General features: G+C 47.8%; 1 protein-coding gene and 1 pseudogene across 2 annotated transcripts; both read right to left on the bottom strand.

Moving 5' to 3' along the window:
- Positions 1 to 316: 316 nt before the first annotated feature.
- Positions 317 to 20,853, bottom strand: PM20D1 (peptidase M20 domain containing 1). Its single transcript, XM_084865412.1, has 13 exons — positions 20,567 to 20,853; positions 17,900 to 17,986; positions 15,491 to 15,723; positions 14,920 to 15,006; positions 13,050 to 13,183; positions 12,622 to 12,741; positions 11,762 to 11,837; positions 11,346 to 11,407; positions 11,027 to 11,105; positions 9,846 to 9,917; positions 3,543 to 3,711; positions 1,308 to 1,407; positions 317 to 743 (listed from the first exon to the last, which is right to left on the bottom strand). Exons 1-13 carry the CDS (start codon positions 20,733 to 20,735, stop codon positions 620 to 622), a joined length of 1,512 nt encoding a protein of 503 aa, XP_084721538.1. The 5' UTR covers positions 20,736 to 20,853; the 3' UTR covers positions 317 to 619.
- Positions 20,854 to 23,263: 2,410 nt separating this feature from the next.
- Positions 23,264 to 25,623, bottom strand: LOC311613067 (ADP-ribosylation factor-like protein 2; annotated as a pseudogene). The gene is made up of 2 exons: positions 25,612 to 25,623; positions 23,264 to 23,740 (listed from the first exon to the last, which is right to left on the bottom strand). The product of its transcript is annotated as an ADP-ribosylation factor-like protein 2 (transcript).
- Positions 25,624 to 26,970: the final 1,347 nt, after the last annotated feature.

The raw sequence follows: 26,970 nt of genomic DNA, 5'->3' as shown, positions 1-26,970 counted from the left end.
AAATGAAACACTCTCAAACCTGGTTAAGCTTTTTCAAATCTGCATTTGGTAAGTCAGGCCTGGAGTGCGGAGCTGTTAAGTAACCAGCATATGACAGACATCTTCTAAGACAGGGACGAAAAGGCAGGAAGTGCTGGTCAGTTGAAGAATGGAGACAGCAAGAGGAAGGGAGAAGCTAGACCCCTGCTGACTGTCCCCTGACCTTGTTCTTGAGAGCAAGGCAGGTGGGGATGTATTACAGTGTGTGAGTGTGAGTGTGAGTGTGAGTGTGAGTGTGTGTGTGTGTGTGCACACACGTGCTCGTGCATGCTTGTGCTTGCTTATTTTGTCTTTTATTGATTAATTTCAGAGAAAGGGAGGAAGTGGCGGGGGATGGGGAAGAGAGAGAAACACTGAATTGTTGCTCGACTTATTTATGCGTTCCTTGGTTGTTTCCTCTATGTGCCCTGACCAGAGATTGAACCCGTTGTCTTGAAAATCGGGGTGATGCTCTAATCAACGGGCTACCCGGCCAGGGCTACAATGTGGTTTTGACCCAAAGTTTCATCAACATTGGCTTTCTCCCTTGGGTTAGTCCTGGCCTAGGGTCAGGCACCCCCGATCCAGCTGCTCCGGGACCTCACAATTCGTGCAGGTGAGAAACTGGCCTCTGTTCTATGTCAGCATTCTGGATAAACTCAAAGAGGAATTTCACCTGCATCTCGTAGGCTTGGACTGAGATTCTCTCGTTGATTCCATGTATGCTGTTGGGGAAGAGAGAGCCCATAGCTGAAGCACAAGCATTATTGGGGAGCATTCCTCACCCCATACTCCCTGAAACCAGTGGCCTTTGACCCTCTGGGGTAGGAAGTGGGCAAGGTGGAGAGGCCATTTGTAGGAAGTGAGGTTTCCTAGGAGCCCATGGAAAACCACAGTGGGGGTAACTAATAAACCCCTGGGTAGTTCAAATCATCTCCGGTTCTGGACTCACTTGATAATTTCTCCTCTGAGGAGAAATGATCTTTCTCATTCTCTTTCTCTCAGGCCAGGGCCCCTACCTAGATTTTTCTCAAAGCCAGCACTACTTCCATCCCCACTGCCACCCCCATCCCCACATTATTAGGGACACAAGAGGTTAGGGAGGGACCAATTCCCACACATTCTGGGGAGTGGCAAGACTGGCGGTGAGGAAAGCTGGCCCGTTGGGTTCTATAATGTCTCCATTTCAGTCTGTGCAAACCCTGGCCCTCTCCCATCCTGTGGTCTTCCAGGAGAAAGCAGTGGGGAAGGGACAGGTCAGTTGTATCAAACTTGTTCTACTCACTCACCCACTGAAGTCCTGAGGCGTCAGGTAGACGGGGTTGAACCGATAGATGCCAGTGGTGAGGTTTGTATAATGTCGGCTGTCAGTTTGAGCAATACAAGTACCTAGAAAGGGAAGATCAAGAGGAAGCGGGTTTTATCTGAGTAACCAAGCCAAGGAAGAGGTTGGTGGAGGGCTGGCTGAAAAATGAGGACCCCTAGGTCACTGCAGAGCAAGACCTGGGCCCTCCTGGGAGCCTGCGGCTGTGAATATTTGCCACTTAGCCTACCCGTGGTCAGAATCTCACTGAAACACCATTTCAGCCAGAAACATGGAAGATCCTCCCTCGGGCATTAGTGAGCTATCCCTTCAATGACCCAAAGCTGTGTCCTCTCTCCACGATGACCATGGAGGTCAGTACCTTTATTTCATACCCATAGCTAGGTATGCTTAGACATCGACGGGGTGAGAAAAAATAAGTTTTTAGAAAAATATATAACATAAGAATACATACTAATAAAAGAATAAACTCTGTGTTTCGTGTACTCAGCATTGTAAACCTACTTTTGCCAACCCCTGCAGGTATCCAGAAATATCACTTCTGTATTGCCTCCACTTTCATCTGTATCATCCTAGATCAGTGGTCGGCAAATTGCAGCTCGCGAGCCACATGCGGCTCTTTGGCCCCTTGAGGGTGGCTCTTCCACAAAATACCATGGCCTGGGCAAATCTATTTTGAAGAAGTGGCGTTAGAAGAAGTTTTAAGTTTAAAAGATTTGGCTCTCAAAAGAAATTTCAATCGTTGTACTGTTGATAATTGGCTCTGTTGACTAATGAGTTTGCCGACCACTGTCCTGGATCAAAAAGAAACACCCTGGGGGAACTTTACTGTATAAAATGCGATTTTCTTAAATGGAACATCACTTCCTGTTATTCTCATCCTCTGTCTTCTGAGGAGTGGGGCTTACAGTCAGATTTAAGTTGATTAAAAAAAAACCAAGGTTGCTGTTCTTCTCATGCTCGAGTTTATGGATGTAGAGTTTCACAGCAAGCTCTTTAAGGGCTCATGCTTAGCAGAAGGGTAGGTCCTAAGTATGAGCTTAGACAATGTTTGAGGGGATCCATGATTAAACCCAGATAAAGAAACCGGACATCAGAGCATTTTCTCTTCACAACACAGACCACAGATTCTCCAACTGTGGTCAGCCATTAGCTGGTGTTAAAATCCCCCGGGATATCTGCTTAAAATGCAGATTCCAGGTTCCTCTCCAGAGCTGGTTAACCCAAATCTTTGGGTATAGGTCCAGGTAATCTGCATTTTTGTAAGTTCCCTAGGGGGATCCTCTTCCACTCTTTAAAAAAAAATATATATATATATATATATTTTATTGATTTTTTTTACAGAGAGGAAAGGAGAAGGATAGAGAGCTAGAAACATAGATGAGAGAGAAACATCGATCAGCTACCTCCTGCACCCCACGCCCCCTCTCCCCCCCCAACCAGTGGACTGGAATCGAACCTGGGACCTTTTAGTCCACAGACCGATGCTCTATCCCACATGTGTCAAACACAAGGCCCTCGGGCCAAATCCAGCCCGCCAGGCCTTGCTATGTGGCCCGCACCGCGCTGTCATCACTGCACTCCGCTGTCAGTTTATGACATTGTCAGTTTATGACTGTTCAGTAAACCATTCGGCCCGCGATTTAGGCTGGATTTTAGATTTTGGCCCCTTCTCTGATTGAGTTCGACACCCCTACTCTATCCACTGAGCCAAACCGGTTTTGGCCCTTTCCACTCTTAAATTTAAGAGCCACTGTCTACACAGTGAAGGTACATAGAGGTACTGTAGCTGCGAGAGAAGGGTGTAATTGCCAATGGTATAGGCTGGGTGGTGTTGCTGGGCTTCTGATTCTGAGCTTTGCTGCTGAGTTGTATCCTAAAATGGATCAGAACCAGACTAGGGGAAACTCAGCTGCCTCCACGTCTCTTCCAGGGGAGGAGGACTCTGGGCTGATCCTCTCCTCCATTCACTCTGGTCTAGGTTAGCTAAGAACCCAGGCTTGACATGACCTAATTTATTGTTTCTGCTCCTTTCCTGTTTGCTTTCTCACTTCCACTCCAGGGAAGGGGGGTGGAGACCCATCAGGAGGGGAAGCAGCCAGCTGTTTTTAGGCTCAACAGCTGGGGTGGGGGTAGGGGATTGGATAGAAAACAGTTCTAGCCCCCACCTCCCTCCAGCCACAGCTGATGAAGTCATTACCTGGAACAACAATGTTGATTTCCGGGAAGACGGACTCTATGGTCTGGCGGATCAGCTGGTAGCCCAAGGCCCGGTCATCAAAGGGGCTGACAGGCAGGGGCTCAACAGCTTCTAACACATGGTACTGGACCCGATCATCAACCACAATATCCTTGGCTAGTTTAATGACCTTCAGGGAGGACACAAAAGGAGTATGTTTTCTTACTAAACTGCTATCCAAGTACTATGGGAATTTAAACAGTCCTGGTTTTTCTTGAGCAAGGCAGAGCTCTGAAGTTACAGAGGAGACTCATGTTAGCACTGGGACCTAACTTCAGCCAGTTGGCTACAGGAGATAGAGGAGCCGGGTCTTCCTGGATCTACAGCATAGTCAATTTACGCTACATGTTTGGGAGACTTGCCTCAGAGCCAGGAGGCAGGAAGGGAATTGGAAAATCAGGAAATGATGGTTCTTTTCCTTGGGTGATGAGTCATGGGCTGAGTAAGGTGGTAGGAGTCAGCAGAATGCGAAGCTCAACCATCTCCAGGGGAATAGATGTGCTGACCTCACTTCAACCTTCCACCAGCTGGGGATCTCAGACAGGTGATGAACAACAGGTCACACTTTGCTTTCCCTTCTCTGGTCATCCCTGCTTCCTGTTTGTAATCAATGGCACTGGGACCAGGAAGATGAGTTCAACACAGACAAAAAGTCAGGAGTTGGGGGACCGGTGTTCAAGTTTTCTCTTTGCCTCCTTTCCTCAGGAAGGAACCTGAGGAAGCTCCTAGAAAAATTCAGTCTGAAATGACTGGAGATGAATCCAGGAAAGGTTCTGGCAGGATACAGACCAGACCCTGAGAATTAGGTCACATGGAGCCATGTGGGACTGGACCAAGAGGCTGCCTTAGGGTGGCCCCCAAACCCACCCAGCCACGCAGGGAAAGCTCCAGCACTAGTCTCAACCCACTGGATCAGCAGGTGCTTTAGAACTGTCTGCCCTGGATTGGGGAGGGGGGGGTGTGTTCCATAGTTGGAGATCACCTAAACAGGGGCATTATCTCAAGAGTGCCCATTTTAGGCCAGTGTTTCCTAGAAGCATGCTAGGAGCTGAGTCTGGAAAGGAAATGAGGGTTCCTACTTCTGGCTTAAAAGCCACCATTTGAACCAAACCAATAACCCCACTTTGGATTGGGGGCGGGAGGAAGGATTGACTAGGGGCTTATTTTCACTCTAGCACTTATATCCCAAATACAATAATACAAAAATATATAGTCTTGGCATATTCTTGACGCACTGGGAGTTTCCTGAAGTCATTCCCTTTGAGGTGGGTTGGGACTGTGCTTGCTGTCCCCCCTGACCCAAATTACTTAGATCCCTGATCCCAGAAATTGAAGAGGGCACCCAGATTGGACTCCCAATGAGAGGCCACCAGAGTTCAGTCTTCTCACTAGCTGTTAGGCTGGGGCTCACCTCACTCCTGACTCAAGGCAAGTCTCGAGTTTACCTCATTTCTTTACTTCCAGTACTAAGAACATTAAAGGCATGCAAGAAGTGTTGAACACCTGAAATTTAAAAGATGTGGACCAATAAAATTAATCCTGGGAGCTGCCTCATTAAGTGGCTTATTCAGGGTTAGGCAGTCAGTACCACTGGGTTGGGTGTCTAAACCTAGTAAAAAAGACAACATTTAATTGCTTCCACAGTACATCCAGATTGCAGTGGGGAGAAGCAGAGCTAGCAAGAAGGGCGGGGCTCATCCTATATAATAAAAGACTAATATTCAAATTGTCCCCTCGATCAGGAGGAGATCCACCAGGGGGCGAAGCAGGACTGGCCGGCTGGCCAATCGCCTGCATTCCCTCCCCCTAGCCAGCCCAACTCCACTTATGCACAAATTTGTGCACCGGACCTCTAGTTTAAAATGAATTCTCTAATGGTATGAATCCTGACCCAGAATTTGAAGGAGGGATATGAAACTGATGGAGAAAAGGCAAGAAGCAGTCTGAACATGGAAAGGGGTATGTACAAAAACCGAAGATGACACCAAACTTTGTGCCTCAGACAGTCACTCAGTGTCGTATTACCTTGGGAAAGCCCCCTCACCTCTCTGTGCTTCAGCTTGCTCATCTGTTAACATGTGGGTAATAGTAGCGCCTACCTGGTAAGTGGTTGTGGCCATTACTGAATGTATGTAATGTGCTTAGGCCAGGGCCTGACACATAGTAAAGGCTCAGTGACTGTTAGATGCTAGTTGCTTGTTTAGACTAGAGGGACTGTCCTGGGCAATAAACAGAGGCATAGGGATAGGACTAGGAGGAGGGACGCCCCCAATGGTCTAAGGGACCCCCAAATTACTTTAGAGCACATTAATCTCTCATTTCTCTAAATTCCTATGGCCCTCATAGCACATTCCTACAATAGTATGTTGTTCTCTATTTTCTGTGAACATATATTTTACTTTCAAGTGGATGATAAATTAGTTGAAAGCAAGGACAATGAATACTCAAAAACTGGTGGGTCCAGCTTCCATCTTGGGGTAAGGCTGCTCATTGTAACATTCTTGACGGGTTGTCATCCAGCCTGTGCTGTAACCCTTCCAGTGGCAGAAAGCTCACCATCACGTGCTCTATTTCATTCTACCTTGGAGCAACTCAGCTATGAATGTCTTTCTTGTAATGAACTGAGATATGACCTCCTGGAAGCCAAACCCTCCCACCCCCTTTTTTGGTATTGCATGTTCTTCATAGGATAGAATATACTACTAGACACATCATGAACACCCAGCACAATATCACCTCTGTGGCGATTACAGGCAGTGCTCTTGCTGCCTGAATCTGTTCCCCAGGTCTGTGCTCCTTCTCAGTCTCAACATAAATGCCCGCTATGAGGGGCTGACCACTGTATTTAAAGCTGCTCAGTGCTCCTCTCCCACCCCCAAAATCACTTTGTGACACATCCTATCCAATAAAAGAGTAATTGACTGTCTCTCCAACACACAAGGAGGCTTTCCATTCCTCAATGGGCAAATTGACTCTCTCTCCAACACACAAGATGGCTGCCCCATGTGGTCAAAGATGGCTGCCCCCATGTGTACACAAGATGGCCAGCAGGGGAGGGAAGTTGGGAGGGACCAGGTCTGCAAGGGAGGGCAGTTGGGGGTGATCTAGCCTGTGGGGAGGGCGGTTAAGGGTGACCAGGCCTACAGGGGAGGGCAGTTAGGGGCAATCAGGTTGGCAGGGGAGCAGTTAGGCATCAATCAGGCTGGCAGGGGAGTGGTTAGGGAGTGATCAGGCTGGCAGGCAGAAGCAGTTATGGGCAATCAGGAAGGCAAGCAGGTGAGCAGTTGGGAGCCAGCAGTCCTGGATTGTGAGAGGGATGTTTGACATCCCTGGAGGGATCCCAGATTGGAGAGGGTGCAGGCTGGGCTGAGGGACACACACTCCCATGCACGAATTTCATGCACCGGGCCTCTAGTCATCCTATAACTTTCTTGGTGATACTTATCTCTTTAAAAAACCACTGTGTTCATTGATCCCTTGATGGATGCTGTCTTCCCCACGACAGCCTGTGCACCACTCGAATGGGAATCTTGTCACCACTTCCCCAAGTGCTCCTATCAGTGTCTAGCTCCTAGTAGCCATTCAAAAACACTTGGGGGATGGAGGAGGGAAGGAAGGAATCTTCCGTATTGCCCTCTAGATGAGTGGACATCCTGTCTCTCAGGAGCTCATCACCATCCCAGGACCCATATACCCAAACTCTCCTTCAAGGGGGGCTCCCTGAAGCATTTCCCAATGGTCTTATTTCTATCCCTCGAGGCCCATTCAGAACAAACCCTCCTTCCCACCGGTGGCCTATTGTATTTCTGAAGACTGCGGAGACCTATCTACACCCACAACGTGGGAAAGAGCAGTAAAGGCGGAGGAAGAGGACTCCGGGAGCTGTCTGTGCTTCCTCAGGACCAGCCCCGGGCTCTGTACCTGCGGCCCTCAGACCAGCAGGGAGGGAGTGTCCCTGACGCATGGAACTGGGGCACGAGGGAGTGGAGGGACCGGGACAAAGGGTGCTGTGCGTGTTGGGGATGGTGGAGGCTTTCCATTCCTCACGGGGCAGGTGGGCAGGATGGGCCTGGGGATTCCAGGGCTTTCATCAGATGGACCGGGGAGGAAAGCCACGGTGGCAGGGGACGAGAGAGGAGGGAAGGGCGGCAGGGCCTGGGGAGATGAAAGCCCCAGCTGGTGGAAACAAGCCCTTGAAAAGGCCATGGAGTGGGAATGAGGCTGGAAAAAAACTGGTGGAAAGAAGCTCAATGAGGGGAATTCGGTGATTTCCTGGCCCCACGAGCCCCCAGGGAGGGGACAAAGGCTGGCACCTGATGAAAAGAAACAGCGCCCGGGGCTCACATGAGTCCCAACCCCCCTGGAGTGGCAGGCTGTTAACCTGTCTCCACCCACACCCCTTCCGCAGAGAGGGGTATGCCTCCCACCGTGTGTGACGGCAAAACTTTCCGCGGGGAAGGACTCGGGGAGAAAGGACCGCGCACACCTAAGTGTGGCTGAGCCTTGATGAACTGCATCAGACACCCAGGAAACACTGCCTTCCCCTAACTCTGGGGATGTGTTATTTACCTGATAGTGGTTCAGTTGCCCCTTTTGATAATTTTTTGAAGGGTCAGATTTACTTTTTGAATTTTTTTTCGCTCAACCTGATGTTAAAATGAGCTAGATTTTCCCGTGGATGTCAAATACTGTGTAAATTCTACTCACCCTTCAGCTTCCAGCGCAAATGTTACTTCCTCCGGGAAGCCTTGCCAGTGCCCATACAAGGTCTGGTTCCTCATGATATGCTCTAAGAGCACCTGTCCCTTTCGTCACACACTCATCGCAGTCTGCCATTACTCACTCATTGCAATCGTTTTGAAGTTGATGTTTGTGGCAGACCATTGCAAGGCTCTGTCATCAACCCTCTTCTCTCCTAACTGTACATATCCTTCCTGTGAGACTTTATGGATGCCAGAGGTTTCAAGTATGCTAACAGCCCTCCAGTCTGTATCTCTGGTCCATTCTCTCTTCAGACCTGAGGTGTTTGTAATTATCTATTAATATATTATGAGCTTCTCAACCTTCTGAATCATTATATTTCTCCGTGAACACCCTTTTCTTGATTTCCCTACTTTGGTTAAAGGGATCAGCACCGGGCCAACTACCCAGATGAAAAAAACCTTAGAGCCACCCCACCTTTCTCTCACCGCCTACCTCTCTCTCTCTCAGACCTCTTGCAGGCACCCTCTTCTCCACCGCATGACCATGGCCTTGGTTCAGACCTTCACTTCCTCTGCGTTGCTGCCATCATCACTCCCTAAGCAAATCTGAGCAGATCACTGGCCTGTTGGAAGCCCTCTGACAGTTCCCTTCTGCCCACAATGAGAGCCCACACTCATCAGCATGACATACAAGGCCTTGATCTCCAAACTGCGCCTCCATGTCCATCTCCCGTCATTCTCCCCCCGCCCCCTCCCCCCATTTATCCTACTCTTCAGCTCTACTTCACTTGAGCCTTACTCTACATGCCTTACTTCTAGCCGGGTACTTTTTGTCCTTCAAGTCCCAGCTCAGATTTCCAGTGGTTAGAAAAGACGTTCCTGACCCTCACAGGGTAGCATCAGTTTCCTTCTCTGAACTGGTCCTATTTTCACTTGTTTGTCCCGGACTGTTATAATCATAGTATAGTGAGGTAGCTTAAAGCACAGAGCACAGAGTCTGGAACCAGGCTGCTGGATGGGTCATCTTGGGCATGTTCCTTGCCCATCCCAGTTTCCCCATTAAATGAGGATAATACAATTCCTACCTCATAGGGTGGTGGTGGGGATTAAATGAGTGTGTGTCTATCTTGGGACAGGCCCACACACAGAGCAAGCCCACTCTGTTTGCTACTATCATTTGTTAGTATTCATTGCCCACCTCCAGACTCCAAGTTTCTCCAAACCACAGAATCTCCGAGCCCCGTGGTTGGCAAACAGCAGCTCGCGAGCCACATGCGACTCTTTGGCCCCTTGAGTGTGGCTCTTCCACAAAATACCTCTGCCTGAGCGAGTCTATTTTGAAGAAGTGGCATTAGAAGAAGTTTAAGTTTAAAAAATTTGGCTCTCAAAAGAAATTTCAATCGTTATACTGTTGATATTTGGCTCTGTTGACTAATGAGTTTGCAGACCACTGGCATAGCCTATCCTATCCGGGAGCCTTTGAAAAATATTGGTTGAACAAATGAGAGACTGGGCCAGCCCTGGGATGGCAGACCAGTCCTCAGGAAGATCGGGTACGTACCTCCTGGACTGTCTGTGCCGGGTGAATCCTGAAGTTGACTGTAGCCCGGGCCACTGGGGGGATGACATTCACCTAGAGGGAGAAATACACAGCCTGGCCTGAGCCGATCTCAAATTCCTACACCCGACTCCTGCACAGGAAATGCCAACTGCCACCAGGAGGAGGGAGAGGGAGCTGATTTGATTTAAAGGTCAGGGGCTTAATATTTTTAATAATTTATCTTTATTGTTAAAGCATTTCGGGTGCCCCTGCCCCTCTCACTGACCCCTCCCACCCTGCTCCCCTTTCTCCCCAGGCCTTCACCGCACTATTGTCTGTGTTCACCGGGCTTAATCTTTTCAGTCAGCCCCTTGTCTTCCCTGGGCCCTGGGCATGTGGCTGTGCTCAGAGCTAGAGGTGTGTCTGCTTTAGGGCTGGAGGGCACCACAGAGCACTGCTCAGAACAAGAGTACTTCCTCTGTGATGCTGGGCACCTCTGCTTTGGCCCTGGGAGGGCGCCATTGGCAGTCTTCTGTAATTGCTCTCCTTCCCAGGGGGCCTGGGACCTTTCTGCAAGAGTTAGTGTTAGTGCGTCCACAGGACAGGGCGCCGGGAGCCTCACAGGCCCATCACGGCAGGTCTGATCCTAAGGGGATTGTGGTGGTGCTGCTGCTGGCGGTTTCCCACATCAGTTGCGAAATTGGACTCTGTCCTCTGCCTCCAGGAAGAACCAGGACTAACTGGAGAAGAGAGCTAAGTGATGGAGGGCATTTACCCCCTTCAGAGGCCATGAGAAAACAAGATTCCCCAATTGCATATCTTTCTTTTAACTGGTATGTGCAAAAAAGCACCAGGCCAGGGACAGGAGAACTGGGCTGTTACAAATGAGATGTAACTAGAACTCTTTTTGTGTGTGTGCATGTGTACAGAGCACTTTGAAACATTGATACCTTCCAAAGTGCTCTGAACATGAAAGCAGGTCTACAGAAAACCCCGTGAGCCTCGGTAATCCTTGGTGGTGCCTTCACCATCTACAAGGAGCTCGAACCCTGGCTCTTGAGGCTTACCTAACTGATGGCATTGGGCCTTCCTATTATTCCAACTGTAACCAGATGAGGGAGGAGCCAGGGGAGAAAGACAAGGAATGGAGGGGTGGCAGGCAGTGAGGACAAGGTAGATGGGAGGAACCCAAGCGATGTTACCTTGATCCCTGCATTGAACATGGTGACTGCCGTAGTCGTCCTGACCAGCGCATTGGATATATTGTCCCTCTCCATTAATCTAAGCAAAAGGACTAAAATCAGATATTGTCCATTGGGGGGAAAATGGGCTGGAGAACCACCCACTTTCCTGAACCTTGAAGAGGTCTTTAAGACTAGGAGGGATGTCCTGTCTATGAATTACGTATAGTGTTTGGTGGCTGAGGAACCATTATTAGGCCCAATAGAGCCTAGGAGAGGGGATGGGTGGTGGGTAGATTTGGGGTAAGGGTGTGTGAGGAAAGGAAAGATAAAACTTTACCTGCTCACAATGGGCCAAAATAGCCATAGGTTGTTGAAGATTACATTGACAGGGAAGGAAAACTGAAAGAAAGAAGAAGCAGGTCAGCGTAACAGGGTTTCTGTACCTGAGGCCTGGGGCTCTTCCTGCTTTGGATCTGCCTGAGGGCCTTCAGCGGTAACCTCAAGGATGAGTGAGAACCGGCTCCCAAAGGGTGCCTGGGTGTGTGAGGTCTTAGGGTCTCAGCTAAGCACCAAGAACCTCAAGGAACAAGCCAGATCCTTGTGTCTTGGCTCAGCCACTGGCTGAGAACGGGTGAGAACGGGCAGCGCACTGGCACGCCGTAGGGCCCTTGTATTACTCTCAAGGTGACTTCTCTGCCACCCTTTCCTCCTCTTCCACGGCTGCCCAGGAGCACGTGAGACTTCTCCCCACACCTCCGTAGCCAGTTGCTGCAATGTTATCTTCAAGAGCCCGCTTCCAAACATGTTCGGCATCGGTGTCTGCTCCAGCCTGGAAGAGAAGAGGAGTTCTTACCCAACCCCAGGCAGAGATCCACAGTCTGAAGAGGAAGAGGGAGACAGGATGTGGGCCTGGCCAGGAGGTCTCCTATTCACCTCCACCAATCAACCATTCAAAGATCTCAGGACACAAGCAAGACCACCTCTTCACCACCAGTCTTTTCTACCACATCTGAATTAGGGCACCCCCAACCCCCATATCACCTACCACACGGTAGCCCAATTGTTAGTCTCTTCCACTAACTGTGAGTTACTTGAGGAAAAACTGTCTGTTTTTTCCATGACTGTTATGCCCGCGACTAGGCACAAAGCCTGAACATGGTAGATAGTCAGTTGAATATTTAATTCAATAAATATAGTTCTTCTTTCCACTTTGCTAAAAAAACACACACACACACCCAGATAGAGGGGAACACTGGTACAGAGCCTCCTGTCCTTGCCCACACCCAGAGGCCTTTATTTATCTCTGTCCTCTTCTCAGGCAGGTGGAGAATTTAGACAGTGGACGTCATTGCCGGCTTGTATTTCTAACTTCTGGTCTGGACCTTGTCCAGATACTTGACCTAGCTTTTGTTTGCTGGCCTTTGCTTGCCATATGGGTGGGTCTCCTTCTGACCTCTAGCTCTTGTCAGGGTACTGGTGGCTCTGTTCTTCCTGCAGCCCTCACACTGGCTTCTCAGCCCCACTTCAGGACAGGACACTCAAACTCAAAGTGGGCAAGTGCCAGGGCTTCCATCCTGAGCCCGGCCGAGGGAGCAGGGCCAGGGGTTGCTCACCGGCTGACAGCAGCTGCGAGGATGCCAATGCTAGTCTCCTTCGGAGGAGCTGAGGAGTGGCCTGGAGTCGAGTTTACTTCCATCATGAGGTCAAGTGAACCCTTCTCTGAGACCGAAACCCTGCAGGGAAGGATCAGAGAGGGCCCTCCTGTCTTCTTCTCACCTTAACTTATCCCACAGGCCCACAGACCAATCTGCACAGTGGGCGAGGGGGTCAGCTTCATGCTACTTGAAGAAATCCACACTTTAAGAAGAGGAGGGGGAAGGGGAGTCCAGAACTGGTCACAACTCAGGGAAATTAAAGCAAGAGGAGTACAATATAGCTGTTTCAGCATAGCTTACAGTTAGTAGGCTGGGTCATCGCAGATGGGTGGGAATGCCTTCCAAAGTCCTGGGGGAGGGGGGCAGGGGAGGGGTGCTTTACTCACATGGCAAAGGGCTTCTTGAGGCTGGGAATGAAACCATCCATGATGAAGCTACCCTCATCCACAATGAAGGCGAGCTGGACACCCCTCGCCTGGAGGAGGGCTGAGATCTTCTGAGCCCCATGTGCCCCTGACACCTGCAGATATTGAACCCGGAGCCACAATCTTTCTCAGCCAGACTTCCAGAGACAGCTAACGGAGACCCATTCAGCTTAGCCAGGGGCTCCAATACCTCCCTGCCCGATCTCCTCCTTGGAGAAAAGGGGTGGGGGCAGGGCTCTGGACAATACAGCCTCACAGATTCCTGGAATGTCAGAGCTGGAAGGGCCAAACATGCCACATTTCACAAATAAAGAAACTGGGACCCAGAGAATGAAGTAATTTGCTGAGGGTCAAAGTAAGCAGCATCACTGGAAATCACACATATTCATTGATCTCCCTGTTATTTCTCGTTGCATCACACCAATGTTTCCTAAAGTTTAGTTGACGGACCACCTGCCTGTCGCAGATATTACCAGGGAGTGAGCTAGACATTCAGATATACCGTATGTGTATCATTAAGTGAAAGAAGCCAATCTGAAAAGGCTAACTACCATATGATTCCAACTATCTGACACTCAGGAAAAGGCAAAACTATGGAGAGAGTGAAAACATCAGTGGTATGCAGACTGGTACAACCACTATGGAAAACAGTGTAGAGTTTCCTAAAAAAAAATTAAAAATGGAACTGCCATTTGACACAGTGTTCTCACTTCTAGCAATATATCCTCAGAATCCTGAAATGCCAACCAGAAAGAATATATGGATCCCTATGTTCATAGCTGCGTTATTTACAGTAGATAGGATCTGGAAACAGCCCATGTGCTCATGAGTGGATAAAAAGGCTGTGGTACATTTACACAATGGTATACTATGCAGCTGTAAAGGGATATATTATTACCCTTTGAGACAGCATGGGGAGACCTGGACATTATTATGCAATTGACATAAGCCAATTGGAGAAAGACAAATATCACATGATCTCACTTATATATCGAATATAATGAACAGACTAAACTGATGAACAAAATAAAAGCAGTGGCATGGAAACATGGAACAGAATGATGAACTCAGAGGGAATGAGGGAGGGAGACTGGAAGAGATTGACGAAAGAACTTGTATGCATACAAGGACAGCCCATGGACAGACGATAGGATGGCGAGAGCCTGTAGTAGGGTGGTGGGAACTGGGTGGAGGGGGGACAATGGGGGAAAAGAGAGGCCATCTGTAATACTCTCAACAATAGAAATTAAAACAAAGACCAGTGGTTGAGAGGGGTTAAAGGAGGGAGAGAGGGATGAATAAGCAGGCACAGAGGAATTTAGAGGCAGTGAAAATACTCTGTAGGATATGATAATGATGGACACAAGTCATTGTACATTTGTCCAAACCCATGGAATGTACAACACCAAGAGTGAACCGTAATGTCAACTACGAGCTTTGGGTGATATGTGGCAATATAGGTTCAATTGAACAAAGGTACCACCCTGGTAGGGGACGGTGAAGTGATAGGTGGGGGAGGCTATGAATGTGTGGGGGTAGGGAGTATATAAGAAATCTTTTTATATTCTCAATTTTGTCATGAACCTAAAACTGTTCTAAAAAAAAGAGTCTTTTAAAAACAAATTCAGATCTATGACACAGGGCCCAGGAATCTGCCTTTTGGTCAAGGGCCTTAGATAGTTCTGGCACACAGATACACCAAGAAGTTGGCAAACCACCACACCACATCCTGAAGACCCTCACCTGGGGAGCAAATTGGTCTGGGTGAGGACACCCCCACCCCGCGGCCCATAGGGGTCCCAGAGATAGGTATAGGATGAAGAGGCTCTACCTCCTCATCATGGCCCAGAGCGATGAAGAAAGATCTTCGGGGGATGTAATTTCTGATCAGCAGGAGCTCCAAGGCCTGCAGGATGGCCTGGGGGACAGAAGCATACAGTAGAGGGAAAGGGTTATTATCTAGTGGGAGTACCTGGGCATGAGACATTCCGCTACCTGCACCACCGCTAGTGTGACTAGGATTGGCTAGATTCTCTTTAAATTTCAAATTGTCCTGGGGGGATGGCATGTAGGAAAGCAGAGCTCTGCTTAAAACCTTCACCATCTGGACAAAAGTATAAATTTATCAAGGTCAGAGCTGAAAAGGTCTCTGGGGATCATCTACTCTGAACCCTATTTATTTTTTCTGATTGAGAAATCAAGGCCCAGAAAAGGAAAGTGACAAACTGATGGCTGGAACCAGGTCTCATGGAGCCAAGGTTCTTTCTACCATCATGACCTCCTGCCTCCTAGGGGTCAGCCGAGCACCTCTCTCTACCCCCTCCCACCCTTCCCCCCTCGCCCCCCAAATCCCTGGGTTGATCTTTAGGGCCCCAAGGCAGAGGGAATATAGCGTTTCAGACCATCACAGAGTTCTTGTTGTCTAGTGTGCCTCGGCCATAGATGAAGCCATCACGTTCTAACCCAGAGAACGGGGGCACCTCCCAGTCCTGGTCAGGGGCAGGCACCACGTCGATGTGAGCCATCAGCATGTAGGGCTGCAAGCTTGGGTCTGAGCCTTGGACAGTGAACAGGTGGCTGTATTCTCCCACGACTTCGTGCCGGATAAAGCTGGTTCTGAACACAGTAGGAAAGACTAGAAGCAAAGGGATGGAAAGCAGGGAGAGAAAGTTAGATTTAAGTTTCCTCTGGTCTCCCACCATTTGGTGCCCTGCTCTTAAAAAAAAAAAAAAAAAAAAAGTAGCCCTAACCAGTTTGGCTCAGTGAATGGAACATCGGCCTTTGGACTCAAGTGTCCCAGGTTCAATTCCGATCAAAGGTATGTACCTTGGTTGTGGGCACATCCCCAGTAGGAGCGTGCAGGAGGCAGCTGATCGATGTTTTTCTCTCATCAATGTTTCTAGCTCTCTATCCCTCTCCCTTCCTCTCTGTAAAAAAATCAATAAAATATATATTTTATAAAAAGTAGACTTCTTTAGGAAGCCTTCTGGGACAAAGCCAGTCTGATTACTGAGTTGCCCGCACAATCTCTGAAATTTGTCTTTTCCATATTTCAATTGGCAATTTCTATACAGTGATGTGCATGTCAAGACTCCACCATTATGACAGTCAATAGCTCAAGATGTTGGTCTGCCCTATATAACATGTTGTCAGAAGTACATGGGATAGGGCTCTGCAAACGAGGGATGTGTTAAGTTTTGAAGAGAGGAGGCCCTAGTATCCAAGTTACTTGGAACCGCACATGACCCTTGCCTGTAAATTGAAGATATTTTCTTTTTAAAAAACAGTACTCCTGCCAGAACCGGTTTGGCTCAGTGGGTCCCAGGTTTGATTCCGGTCAGGGGCATGTACATTGGTTGTGGGCACATCCCCAGTCGGGGGTGTGTAGGAGGCAGCTAATCGATGTTTCTCTCTCATTGATGTTTCTATCTCTCTATCCCTTTCTCTTCCTCTCTGTGAAAAATCAATTAAAAAAAAAAAAAAAAATATATATATATATATATATATATATATATATATATATATATATAAAACCAAAACCCCCCCACAAAACAGTACTCCTACTGTTTGTGTCACATGGACATAAAAGATTGTTCTGTCCAGCACAAGGCCACACTTCCGCACCCAGGTGTGAATGTTCCCATTAGTATTCAGGTCACAGATAAGTCTTAACACAGGTGGCCTTAGACACAAGGGAGGAAAAGCTTTGCTCTCCCTCCGGGCTTTGTTGGAAGACTCCACAAATACCAACAGGGATACCTGGAAGCAGAAGCCCGAAGTAGACTATGCTTTTGTTTTGTCAGCCAGCTTGTCTAGCTGACTGTCACTGTACATTTAGTTCCGTATTTTTGTCTCCTATTTACTGCAGACGTCCAGCCTGGCCTCAGCCTGGCCGCTGGGCACTGGTCCCAGAGCGACCTGGCCCAGGTAGAGAGGGGTCTACTTGCTGCCTCCAGGCCAGCTTCTCCCATCCCCGACAACTCTGGAGGGGCTGCTTTTTTTTTTTTTTTTGAGGTTCAGGAGACATTTTATTGGTGGGAATTCTCTAAAAAACGAGACTCAGGAGACAGCGTCCGGCACCCCACGTGCCCGCCCGGCGGGTTCCTGGGGGCGAGGCCGGGCCGCGCACCCCCAGTGCCCCTGAGCATGACCCGATGGGCCTCCGGCTGGTTCCCCGTCCCCTTCTAACCCCGTGTCCACGGCTGCTCTGGCGGGGCGGGCCCAGTGCCTTCGCCCCAGGGCTCTGGGTGTTCCAGGCGCTGGCTCTGCGCCCTCGTCAGGCCTAGGGCGTCCTTGGCCTCAGCCCTACAGGTCGCCAGGCGCGGAGGCGGCCTCGCACGCGCCCCCACTCCGCTCCGTTCCCCGACACCAGCACCTCTCTGGAGGGGCTGCTTTTTATCTGATTTAGGGAGGTGGCCTAACTTCTCTCCAGGAGCTTTTCATACGGGGAGCAGGGAGTTCCAAATCTCCTTCTCCCCCTTGACCCATTCTCCAGCTCATGGGTGGTGGGGGTGAGGAGAGAGGACCAATATGATAGCTCAAGGTTTCTTACTGCCTAGAAACTCAGAAATATGTTCGAAATGAAGTAGGGCCTGTGTAGGTGGAGTGCATTTGTGTGTGTATATGTGAGTGTGTGTGTGTGTGTGTGTGTGTGTGTGTGTGAAGCATGGGGCACAGTTCTGGAAACTTGCACCGAAAGAAGGAATTCCTAGCCCCACCCTCTGTTTTATTGACTGACACTGATCACCTTGTTATAGCATTGTGTCCCCAGCCCGAACTCCCCCACCCTTTCCCCACGCTGCGTGGCTGACCTCTGTGCATGTATTCTCCAAACTCAGCCAGGGCTGTGGTGTTGAACTCCCCGGGGTTGAAAGACACCGTTGGGATCCGGATGGCACCTGCCGGAGTCGGAAAGTCAGATATGGGAGATTACAGAGGACCACAGCCTTTGGTTTTCCCACAACCTTCTGTGCATAAAAATAGATTTTACATTCATTATCTTATCGTGGGGGGGGGGGGGGATAGGGAGGTTAGAGCTGCTCATATTGTCCTGAAAGAAGTAGTAGGACCAGTATTTAAGCACAGGTTTGTTTAGGTTAATATGGTTCCCAAAGGAAAATAAAACCTAAGAGTAGGGAGGGGGAGGAGAGTAGATTTTGGACCCTGGCACTGATTGGGAAGCTGCTGCTATAAATTGCTCCCCAAGGCCTCACGCTGCCTCTGAAACCATCATCCCTATGATGAATCAGGAGCCCACAGTCCTGAGTCCCTCCATGAATGAGGCTTTGTGTGCAGAGAGCAGGCTTATTACTCATGGGCTGGCTTAACCAGAGGCGCGCTCTGGTCTCTCAGGAGGCAGTTTTGCTTTATTTTTTTATTTTTATTTTTTGCTCACCATACCTGAGAAGGGGTTAGATTTAGAGGCTCCCAAATAAGCTCTTCAATCCTAAAGAATCTCATCTGCCCTCCCCAGATGTCTCAGTTCCTGACTTGCCAATAGGCTCATCCCTTTGAGCCAGGAAGTGTTTGCACTCTTAGAAAGTTCCATTATTAAAATTAAAAAAAAAAAAAAAAGTTGCAACAGCATGGATGGACCTGGAGAGCATTGTGCTAAGCGAAATAAGCCAGTCAGAGAATGATAAATATTACATGACCTCATTCATTGTGGAATATAATGGACACCATAAACTGATGAACAAAAATAGAGCCATAGCCAGAGAAGCATCTAACAGATCGTCCATCCAGCCTAAGAGGGAAGACAGGGGAGGTGGGGGAGGAGAGAAGGGGGCGGTAAGAGATCATCCAAAAGACTTGTATGCATGTATATGAGCATAACCAATGGACACAAACAATAGGGGGGTGAGGGCATGTGCTGGGGGGTGGGAGCGGCTGGGGAGAGGTCAATGGGACAAAAAGGAGATGTATGCAATACTTTAAACAATAAAGAATTTACATTAAAAAAATTAAAAAAGTTCCATTATCAAAATTCAAACACCACTGGGAGGAGAAACAGGACTTATGATAATATTTGATTAGGCAGCTACCCCAAAACACACCGGGGAAAATGCACCTGGAGAAGCCTGAAGTCCAGGGAGGGCCTCTCAAAGACAAACTTATGTCTGTACTCAGTTTTTTTCCTAAGGATCAGCCCTACATCACAGCCCACCACATAGATGGGGAAGCCACGGTTCAAAAGGATGAAATAAACTGCCTACATGAGAGGCAGACCAAGATGTGAACTCAGGTACTGTGTCTGTCCCCTGTTCAGTTCTCAGTTGTGCTGATCTAAGGTTTAGAACCCACTTTAGGTTCTTACCATTACTTTTGCTTTCTTCTGTGCAGAGATTCTGATGAGCAGCGGCCCCATGCCTTTCCGAAGACGATTTATCCTACTTATCCTACGCTTTCAAAGAGCCCGGCTTTGCCCTCAGGCCTATCACTCCAGCGTCCCCACATTTTGTATTCAATTACAGGGCTTTGCCTTTGCCCGCTGCCTGCACATGTCTGCATAGGTAGTTCCTTTTAATCCATTAATTAATGAAGGGGGAGAGGGGCCAAGCCCAATGGGGAAGAAGGACCTCATTATCCCACAGGATCTAGCACTCAACAGAAGTTTTTGTTTTTCTCCTGGAAAAATGCAGATTCAAAAGGCAGATGAACTGAAGCCTTGGTTTGAGGTCTAGGGGAAAGATGACCTTCAATTAGCAGAAGAAATTAGGCACATGCCACACTCCAGGAACACCCTCCACATCCCTTCCTGGAGCCATCTGGTGTCCAGTGGGTCCTATAGGTGCTAGGTGTTGTCACCCAGTGCCCACTCCTTGCTGTGGGGTTCTGGGGAAGATCATTTAAGTGAGCTAACCTTCAATTTCCGTGTAGATGATAAGATTAAGGTCATTTCACCTTAAAATTACACAGAGGTTTAACGGAATACTGTGCAGCTGTAAAAAAAAAAAAAAAAGAAAGAAAGAAAAAAGAGAGATCTCTTACCCTTTGGGACAGCATGGATGGACCTGGAAAATATTATGCTAAGTGAAATAAGCCAATCTGATAAAGACATGATCTCACTTATTTGTGGAATCTAAATGAGCAGAATGAATTGACCAACAAAATAAAACCTGAACACAATAAAAAGTTTCTTAAACACACACACACTCACACACACACACACACACACACACACACACACAACTTCTAAAGGTTAAAATTACAAATAAAAAGGCCAGCAGGGGCTAGGGTGAGTGGCTGCCCTGCCAACAGAAGCGAAGTTGGGAACGTCCAGACGAGGCAGGAAACACGGAGACCCCAGAAGTCAGGCCTGTGGGAGAGGCGGCGTCCCTAAGCCCCGGCACGACCATGACGGGTGGGGATGGGGGCGAGGCTGGGCTGCGATGTGCAGGACACTCGGATGTGACAGGAGAGCGGGGTACTGAGCTGGGCCTGGGGGAGAGGGACGGGCGGAGGCGACCCAGGCTCACCTTTCAGCGATTCCTTCATCGTGACGCTTTCCTCTTGGCTGAACTGAGAAGGAATTCGCGACGCCCACCGATGCTCGGCGTCCCTCAGGCCCTTGGACCTGGGGACGGTGGCGATCCCTAGCAGCAGCGTAGCCGCCAGGGTCAGCGCGCAAACGTACGGCCGAGCCATCCTCCCCTCAAGTTCCAGCTGCTAGTCTGCGGCTGGAGTTTGGACCCAAACGTTCAGCCCGCGGTCTTCGCCCGTCATTGCTCCGATTCCCGCATGGCCTTAGCCCCACCTCCTTCTCAGGCCAGGCCAATCATCGTTGGCACAGGGCTTTGGGGCCAACCAATCGAAGGGACCGCCCCGCCCGCCCCCCAGGCACGCAAAGCCTTTTGGGAGTTGTGGTTTTCAGCCCTCTGGCAGGCTAATGCGGAGTGGAGGTCAGGCAGGGCTCCAGGCGTGTGACAAGTCGAGTCTGTGCTTGATCTACTTTGAGAGAACTGATAAATCCCTTGCTATAGGATACTAAATCAAATTAAAGAAGTGGTGGGGAGAAAGCAAAATAAAAGCTTGTCAAAGTTCACAAACGGCAGAAGTAAAAGCAATCACTAAAGTAGTAACGAGTAAAAAAATTTATTGTGCACACACCAAAAAGACAGTTTGCAAAAACAGGGGGCATTTAAACCAAAACATGAAATGAGGACCATGGTTATATTGTTAGAAAGCAGCTTATGTAGTGAGGAAAGCAGTGGCTATTCTTCACAGTAATTGGTTGCAATATTAGAATTTTCAGTGGTTTCCTCATATCAACTGTGGCACACAGTTCAGGTTTTGCTTATGATTTTCAGAGGCATGAGCAAGAAATGACTCACGTCAAGTTAGTCTTACAACATAAGATAAATTGAGCTTGTTTGGATGACTAAACTGGTTTTATCTGCTCAGGGAAAATCAAGGCTGGTTTCTGTTTGGTTTTGATTTTAATCATTCCCCTCTTTTGGGCATTCTCTCAGCAAGCCAAGAGTATGACCAACCACTGCAGCATTACTCTTGGTTACCACCGCTGACCTGATCAGGTTGAAAAATCATATATCTGATGTTCCCATTGGTTGAGTAGTCAGGCCAGGGAGCCACGAAGCCACCACCTTCATCATTTATGTGTTTATTGTTGATTTCATTCAATTGTTTGATTCTGATAGACACCATTTGGCATGTGTGTGGCTGCTGACAGACATTTAAAATCTTTGAGAGTATATAACATATTAGAAAAGTGAATGTGATGAACACGGGGAGACTAATAGCCAAGGATTTAACCAACCAAATAAATCAAGTGGGTTTCAATTTTTTAAAAGTTGTTTACATAGGCACAACATGCTATTTTAGCAAACATATATCCTCCTGATAACTTATGACGGGATGAACATAAGAATATTTTATTTCAGGAAATGGACTGCAGGTGAGCTTCCGTCTAAATTAGGCCTCAATAGGTTGTGAGAACCAGGTAATCTAATGGGAAAAAAATTCCTGTGGAAACAAAAGTAAAACCAAGGTTAATAGTTTGAGTAAATTATAAATTCGGTTTCTGAGTTTGGAGTACAGCCAGTTGAGATGATTCTAGATGTCGGGTTTGAAACTTCTTTAGATGGAGTGAGGGCAAGCAGTGCAATCTGATAGACTTCCTTGGTTTGCAGTTTGAATGTTTCTGATGATCTGCGTGGCCCACATACCAACAGACACAAAGCTTGTCCACATATCAGCTGTGATAGTGATCTCTCTAAAGTTACTACTCAGCTGTCCAGTTTTAGCTTGCATGGCTTTAGAAAAAGGGCAGTTTTAGTTTCTTAGTAATTCCAGGTCAAAAGACTAGGAGCAAATCGGATGTTCATCTGGAGCAGGGGTCCTCAAATTTTTTAAAGTGGGGGCCAGATCACGGTCCCTCAGAGAGCTGGAGGGCCGGACTATATGAACTACTAATTCCTACTGTAACACCTCGGCTGCGCTCACTGCCCAAAAAACCTGGCGGGCCGGATCAGACTCCTCTGTGGGCCGCATGTAGCCCGAGGGCCGTAGTTTGAAGACCCCTGAATTCTGGAGAATTCTACCTAAATATTGGAGGAAACTAGAAGAATTCAGGATCTAGTGTACAAAACCTTGACAGGTCCTTCGGATAATAAGACTATGTACCTCTTAGGGTTGTTGGGAAGGTTAAATGAGTTAATATATGTAAAGCACTTAGAAGAGGACATAGCTGAGTAACCATTTCATTTTTTTTGTTATACTTGTCCATATTTCCAACACCATTTATTGAGGAGACTGCTTTATTTTTATTTTTATTTTTCAGAAACAAGGACAAGGAACAGTTTATTCTGACAGCTGAGCAAGGACGAGGCCACAGTCTCAGCAGCAGAGGCAGCCCCCTCCCAGCCTCAGCCCTTGCCTCTTGGAATGGCAGCTGCATATGGGCCAGGTCATGAGCCAGGGTGACAGCCAGGGCAGTAGCCCACCCGCCATGGGATCTGGGCTGGCTGGAGAGCAGCAGTGGACAGCAGCAGCAGGTTATGAAGGGGGCCTGGAGTGTTAGTTGGGCTGGCTTATTCCCACCCTCCCCTGGGTGGTGCTTGGTGAGGGTCTGCGGTAGGGGGAGGGGGGCCCATACTGCAAGGTGGAGGCATCTGGAGCGGCTCAGTCGGCTGTGAAGATGGGGCTGGAAATGTCATCTAGTTATCTCCTGTGACAGCAGCGCTGCAGCCCTGGATGCACCAGTGGTGGCTTCGGATGGAGTCCAGCTCCAGGGCCTCGCAAATGGCGTTAGAAGATAGTGCCCCAGGCAGGTCCTGCTTGTTGGCAAAGATGAGGAGGGTGACTCCAGCCAGGCGCTACTGCACCAACAGGCTCTGGAGCTCCCGCTGGCAGTCCTGCATGCGCTGGTGGTCAGTTAGCGCTGTCCACCACCCAGATGAGGCAGTCAGTGCTCTCAAATAGTTCTGCCTGTAGGACTGCAGGGACTTCTAGTTGCCAACATCCTAGATGTTCAGCATGATTCCCCGGTGCTCCAGGTCTTGATGTTGAAGCCCCAGGGTTGGGGAGATGGTGTTGATGTCTTCTCCACTGAACTTCTTGAGGACAGTTGTTTTGCCAGCGTTGTCCAGGCAGAGTATGAGCAGGTGCAGCTCTGGCTCTTTCTGCTTCATTTTCTTTGGAGGAGACTGCCTTTAGGCCATTGTATGCTCTTGCCTCCTTTGTCAAATATTACTTGCTCATAAAGGCGTGGGTTTATTTCTGGGTTCTCTGTACTATTGCATTGACCTATATGCCTGTTCTTATGCCAGAACCAGGCTGTTTTGATTACACTGGCCTTGTAGTATAGTTTGATATCAGATATCATGATTCCTCCAACTTAGTTTTTCTTTCTCAAGGTTGGTGAGGTTATTCAGGATCTTTTTTGGTTCCATATGAATTTTTAGAATATTTGTTCTAGATCTGTGAAATATGCCCTTGGTATTTTAAAAGGAATTGTGTTGGGATTGGGAATATGGGCATTTTAATGATGTTAATTATTCCAATTCATGAACATCGTATATACTTTCATTTGTTTATATTTTCCTCAATTTCCAGTAATTTTCTTTTACCTCCTTGTTTTAATTTATTCCTAGGTACCTTATATATATTTTTTTGTTCATTATTAGTGTATAACTAATAGTTTGTCATAGTTCATTATTAGTGTATAACAATGCCACCTATTTCAATATCAATTTTGTATCCTGCTATTTTACTTAATTCATTTATTAGATCTAGTAGTTTTTTTGGTAGAGTCTTTAGGGTTTTCTATGTACAATATCATGACATCTGTGAATAATAACAGTTTTACTTAATCCTTTCCAATTTGGATGCCTTTAAAATTTTTCTTCTTGTCTAATTGCTGTAGTTGGGACTTCTAGTACTATGTTGAACAAGAGTGGAAAAACAGACATCCTTGTCTTGTTTCTGATTTTAAGGGAAATGCTTTTAATTTTTTCCCATTGAGTGTGCTATTGACTGTAGGTTTATCATATATGGCCATTATTATTATTATTTTTTAAAAGATATGTTTTATTGATTTTTTACAGAGAGGAAGAGAGAGAGATAGAGAGTTAGAAACATCGATGAGAGAGACATCAACCAGCTGCCTCCTGCACACCCCTACTGGGGATGTACCGGCAACCAAGGTACATGCCCTTGACTGGAATCGAACCCGGGACCTTTCAGTCCGCAGGCCAATGCTCTATCCACTGAGCCAAACCAGTCTTGGCCATATATGGCCATTATTATGTGAAGTATGACCATTTTTTTTTTTTTTAAATTATAAATGGATGTTGGATTTTATCAAATTCTTTTTTTGCATGTGATTTTACCCTTCATTTTGCTTATCACATTTATTGATTTGTGAATATTGTACCAAACTTGCATCCCCAGAATAAATCCCACTTGATCATGGTGTATGATTTTTTTTTCAGTGTATTGCTGGATCCAGTTTGCTAATATTTTGTTGAGGATTTTTACATCTATCTTCATCAGGGACATTGGCCTATAATATTCTTTGTTTTTAGTGTCTTTATCTGGTTTTGGAATTAGGATATGCTGGACTCCTAGAATGAACTTGGGAGTCTTCCCTCCTCTTGAAGTTTTTGGAATAGTTTGTGTGCCATGCCAGTGCGGCCAAGGGTTCGGTGAGCCTGAGTTGAGGTCGGCTAAAGATTAAAGAAAAAACAGACAAAGAGAATATAGCTGGGGCTCCGTGGATCTCCTGTGCCTGGATGAGGCCACAGAGAAGGATCCTCAGCAAGTTGAGGCTTTATTTTCTAGTCAGGGTAAACAAGGTAGTGGTCACCATAGTTACAATGGTCTTGTGAGTTTCACTTCTTTGGGCAGCACTCGCTGCACCTCCCACAGCCCATTAGCTACCCAGGACAGAACGAGGGGGCGACCATAAGGTCAAGCTTAATTATGCTAAGAGGGCTGTGCCCTCTAAGCTGGAAGGCTTAACTCTAGAGCTGCTCCCTACAGTTTGAATATTTGTAAAATTCACCTGTGAAGCCATGTGGACGCCCCTGTTACATCCCACTTGATTCAGAGTTCCGGTTCAGGGTTTGGGTTCTGGAGAAGGTCGCACACAAATGAAAAAGAGACTTTGAAAAGATTTAATTTGGGAAATGGGGGCCAGGCGGTAGTCCAACTCCAGTGGGAGAACTACTACTCGCTCTGGCTTTTCCATCCCTTTTATTATGATTAAAATTATAGGATACACTCATATCCCCTAGATAGGAAACTCCAATAAAAGCCAATCAGTGAATTTATTACTAACAGGTGGGGGCTTCTTCAACTACCAATATCTAATAATTAGCTCTGACCCTTTAGAGCAGTGTTTCCCAACCTTCTCTCATGATGAGAATCACCTGGTGGAGTTGTTAAAACACAGATTCCTGAATCCCAACTAAGAAGTGCTAAACTAGAATTTTTGGGAACATATAGGTAAAATTGTATACTTAACTAGTGCTCTAAGACAGATTTTATATACAGAGCACTAAGTTAGGTATGCAATTTTACCTATATGTTCTCAAAAATTCTAGTTTAGCACTTCTTAGTTGGGATTCAGGAATCTGTGTTTTAACAACTCCACCAGGTGATTCTCATCATGAGAGAAGTTTGGGAAACACTGCCCTAGAGTGATTAAGGTTGACTAGTCCTCCAAATTCCCTCTCCACAGTTCTCTATTAAAAACAACTAGAGGCCCCGTGCACAAAATTCATGCACGGGGGTGGAGTTGGGGGTGTCCCTCAGCCCAGCCTGCACCCTCTCTAATCTGGGACTCCTCAAGGGATGTCTGACTGCCCATTTAGGCCCCATCCTGGTGGGATCAGGTCTAAATGGGCAGTCGGACATCCCTCTCACAATCCAGGACTGCTGGCTCCCAACTGCACGCTTGCCTGAGTTCCTGATTGCCCCTAACTGTTTCTGCTTGCCGGCCTGATCACCCCCTAACCACTGCCCTGCCAGCCTGATTGATGTCTAACTGTTCTCCTGCCAGCCTGTTTGCCCCCAACTTCCCTCCTCTGCCAGGCTGGTCACCCCCAACTTCCCTCCCTTGCAGGCCTGGTCCCTCTCAACTGCCCTCCCTTGCAGGTGTAGTGCCTCCCAACTGCCCTCCTCTGCTGGCCATCTTGTGGTAGCCATCTTGTGTCCACATGGGGGCAGGATCTTTAACCACATGGGGGCAGCCATATTGTGTTTTGGAGTGATGGTCAATCTGCATATTACTCTTTTATTAGATAGGATAGAGGCCTGGTGCTTGGGTGGGGGCCAGCTGGTTTGCCCTAAAGGGTATCCCAGATCAGGGTGAGGGTTCCCTTAGGGTGTGGAGCGACCTGGGTGAGGGGCCTGTGGTGGT

Source organism: Pipistrellus hanaki, assembly GCF_964339955.1.
Source record: "Pipistrellus hanaki genome assembly, chromosome: 18".
Lineage (NCBI taxonomy): Eukaryota > Metazoa > Chordata > Mammalia > Chiroptera > Vespertilionidae > Pipistrellus > Pipistrellus hanaki.
The sequence above is the reverse complement of the archived record's forward strand: the minus strand, read 5'-3'. Positions and strand labels throughout refer to the sequence as shown.

Coding starts and splice junctions, on each gene's coding strand:
- PM20D1 (XM_084865412.1), bottom strand. CDS start 20,735: ATGGCTCGGCCGTACGTTTGCGCGCTGACCCTGGCGGCTACGCTGCTG. Junction 13,184..14,919: donor CTCTGGGCCATGATGAGGAG/GTAGAGCCTCTT, acceptor CAATATCTGCAG/GTGTCAGGGGCACATGGGGC. Junction 1,408..3,542: donor AATCAACATTGTTGTTCCAG/GTAATGACTTCA, acceptor TTCCCTTTCTAG/GTACTTGTATTGCTCAAACT.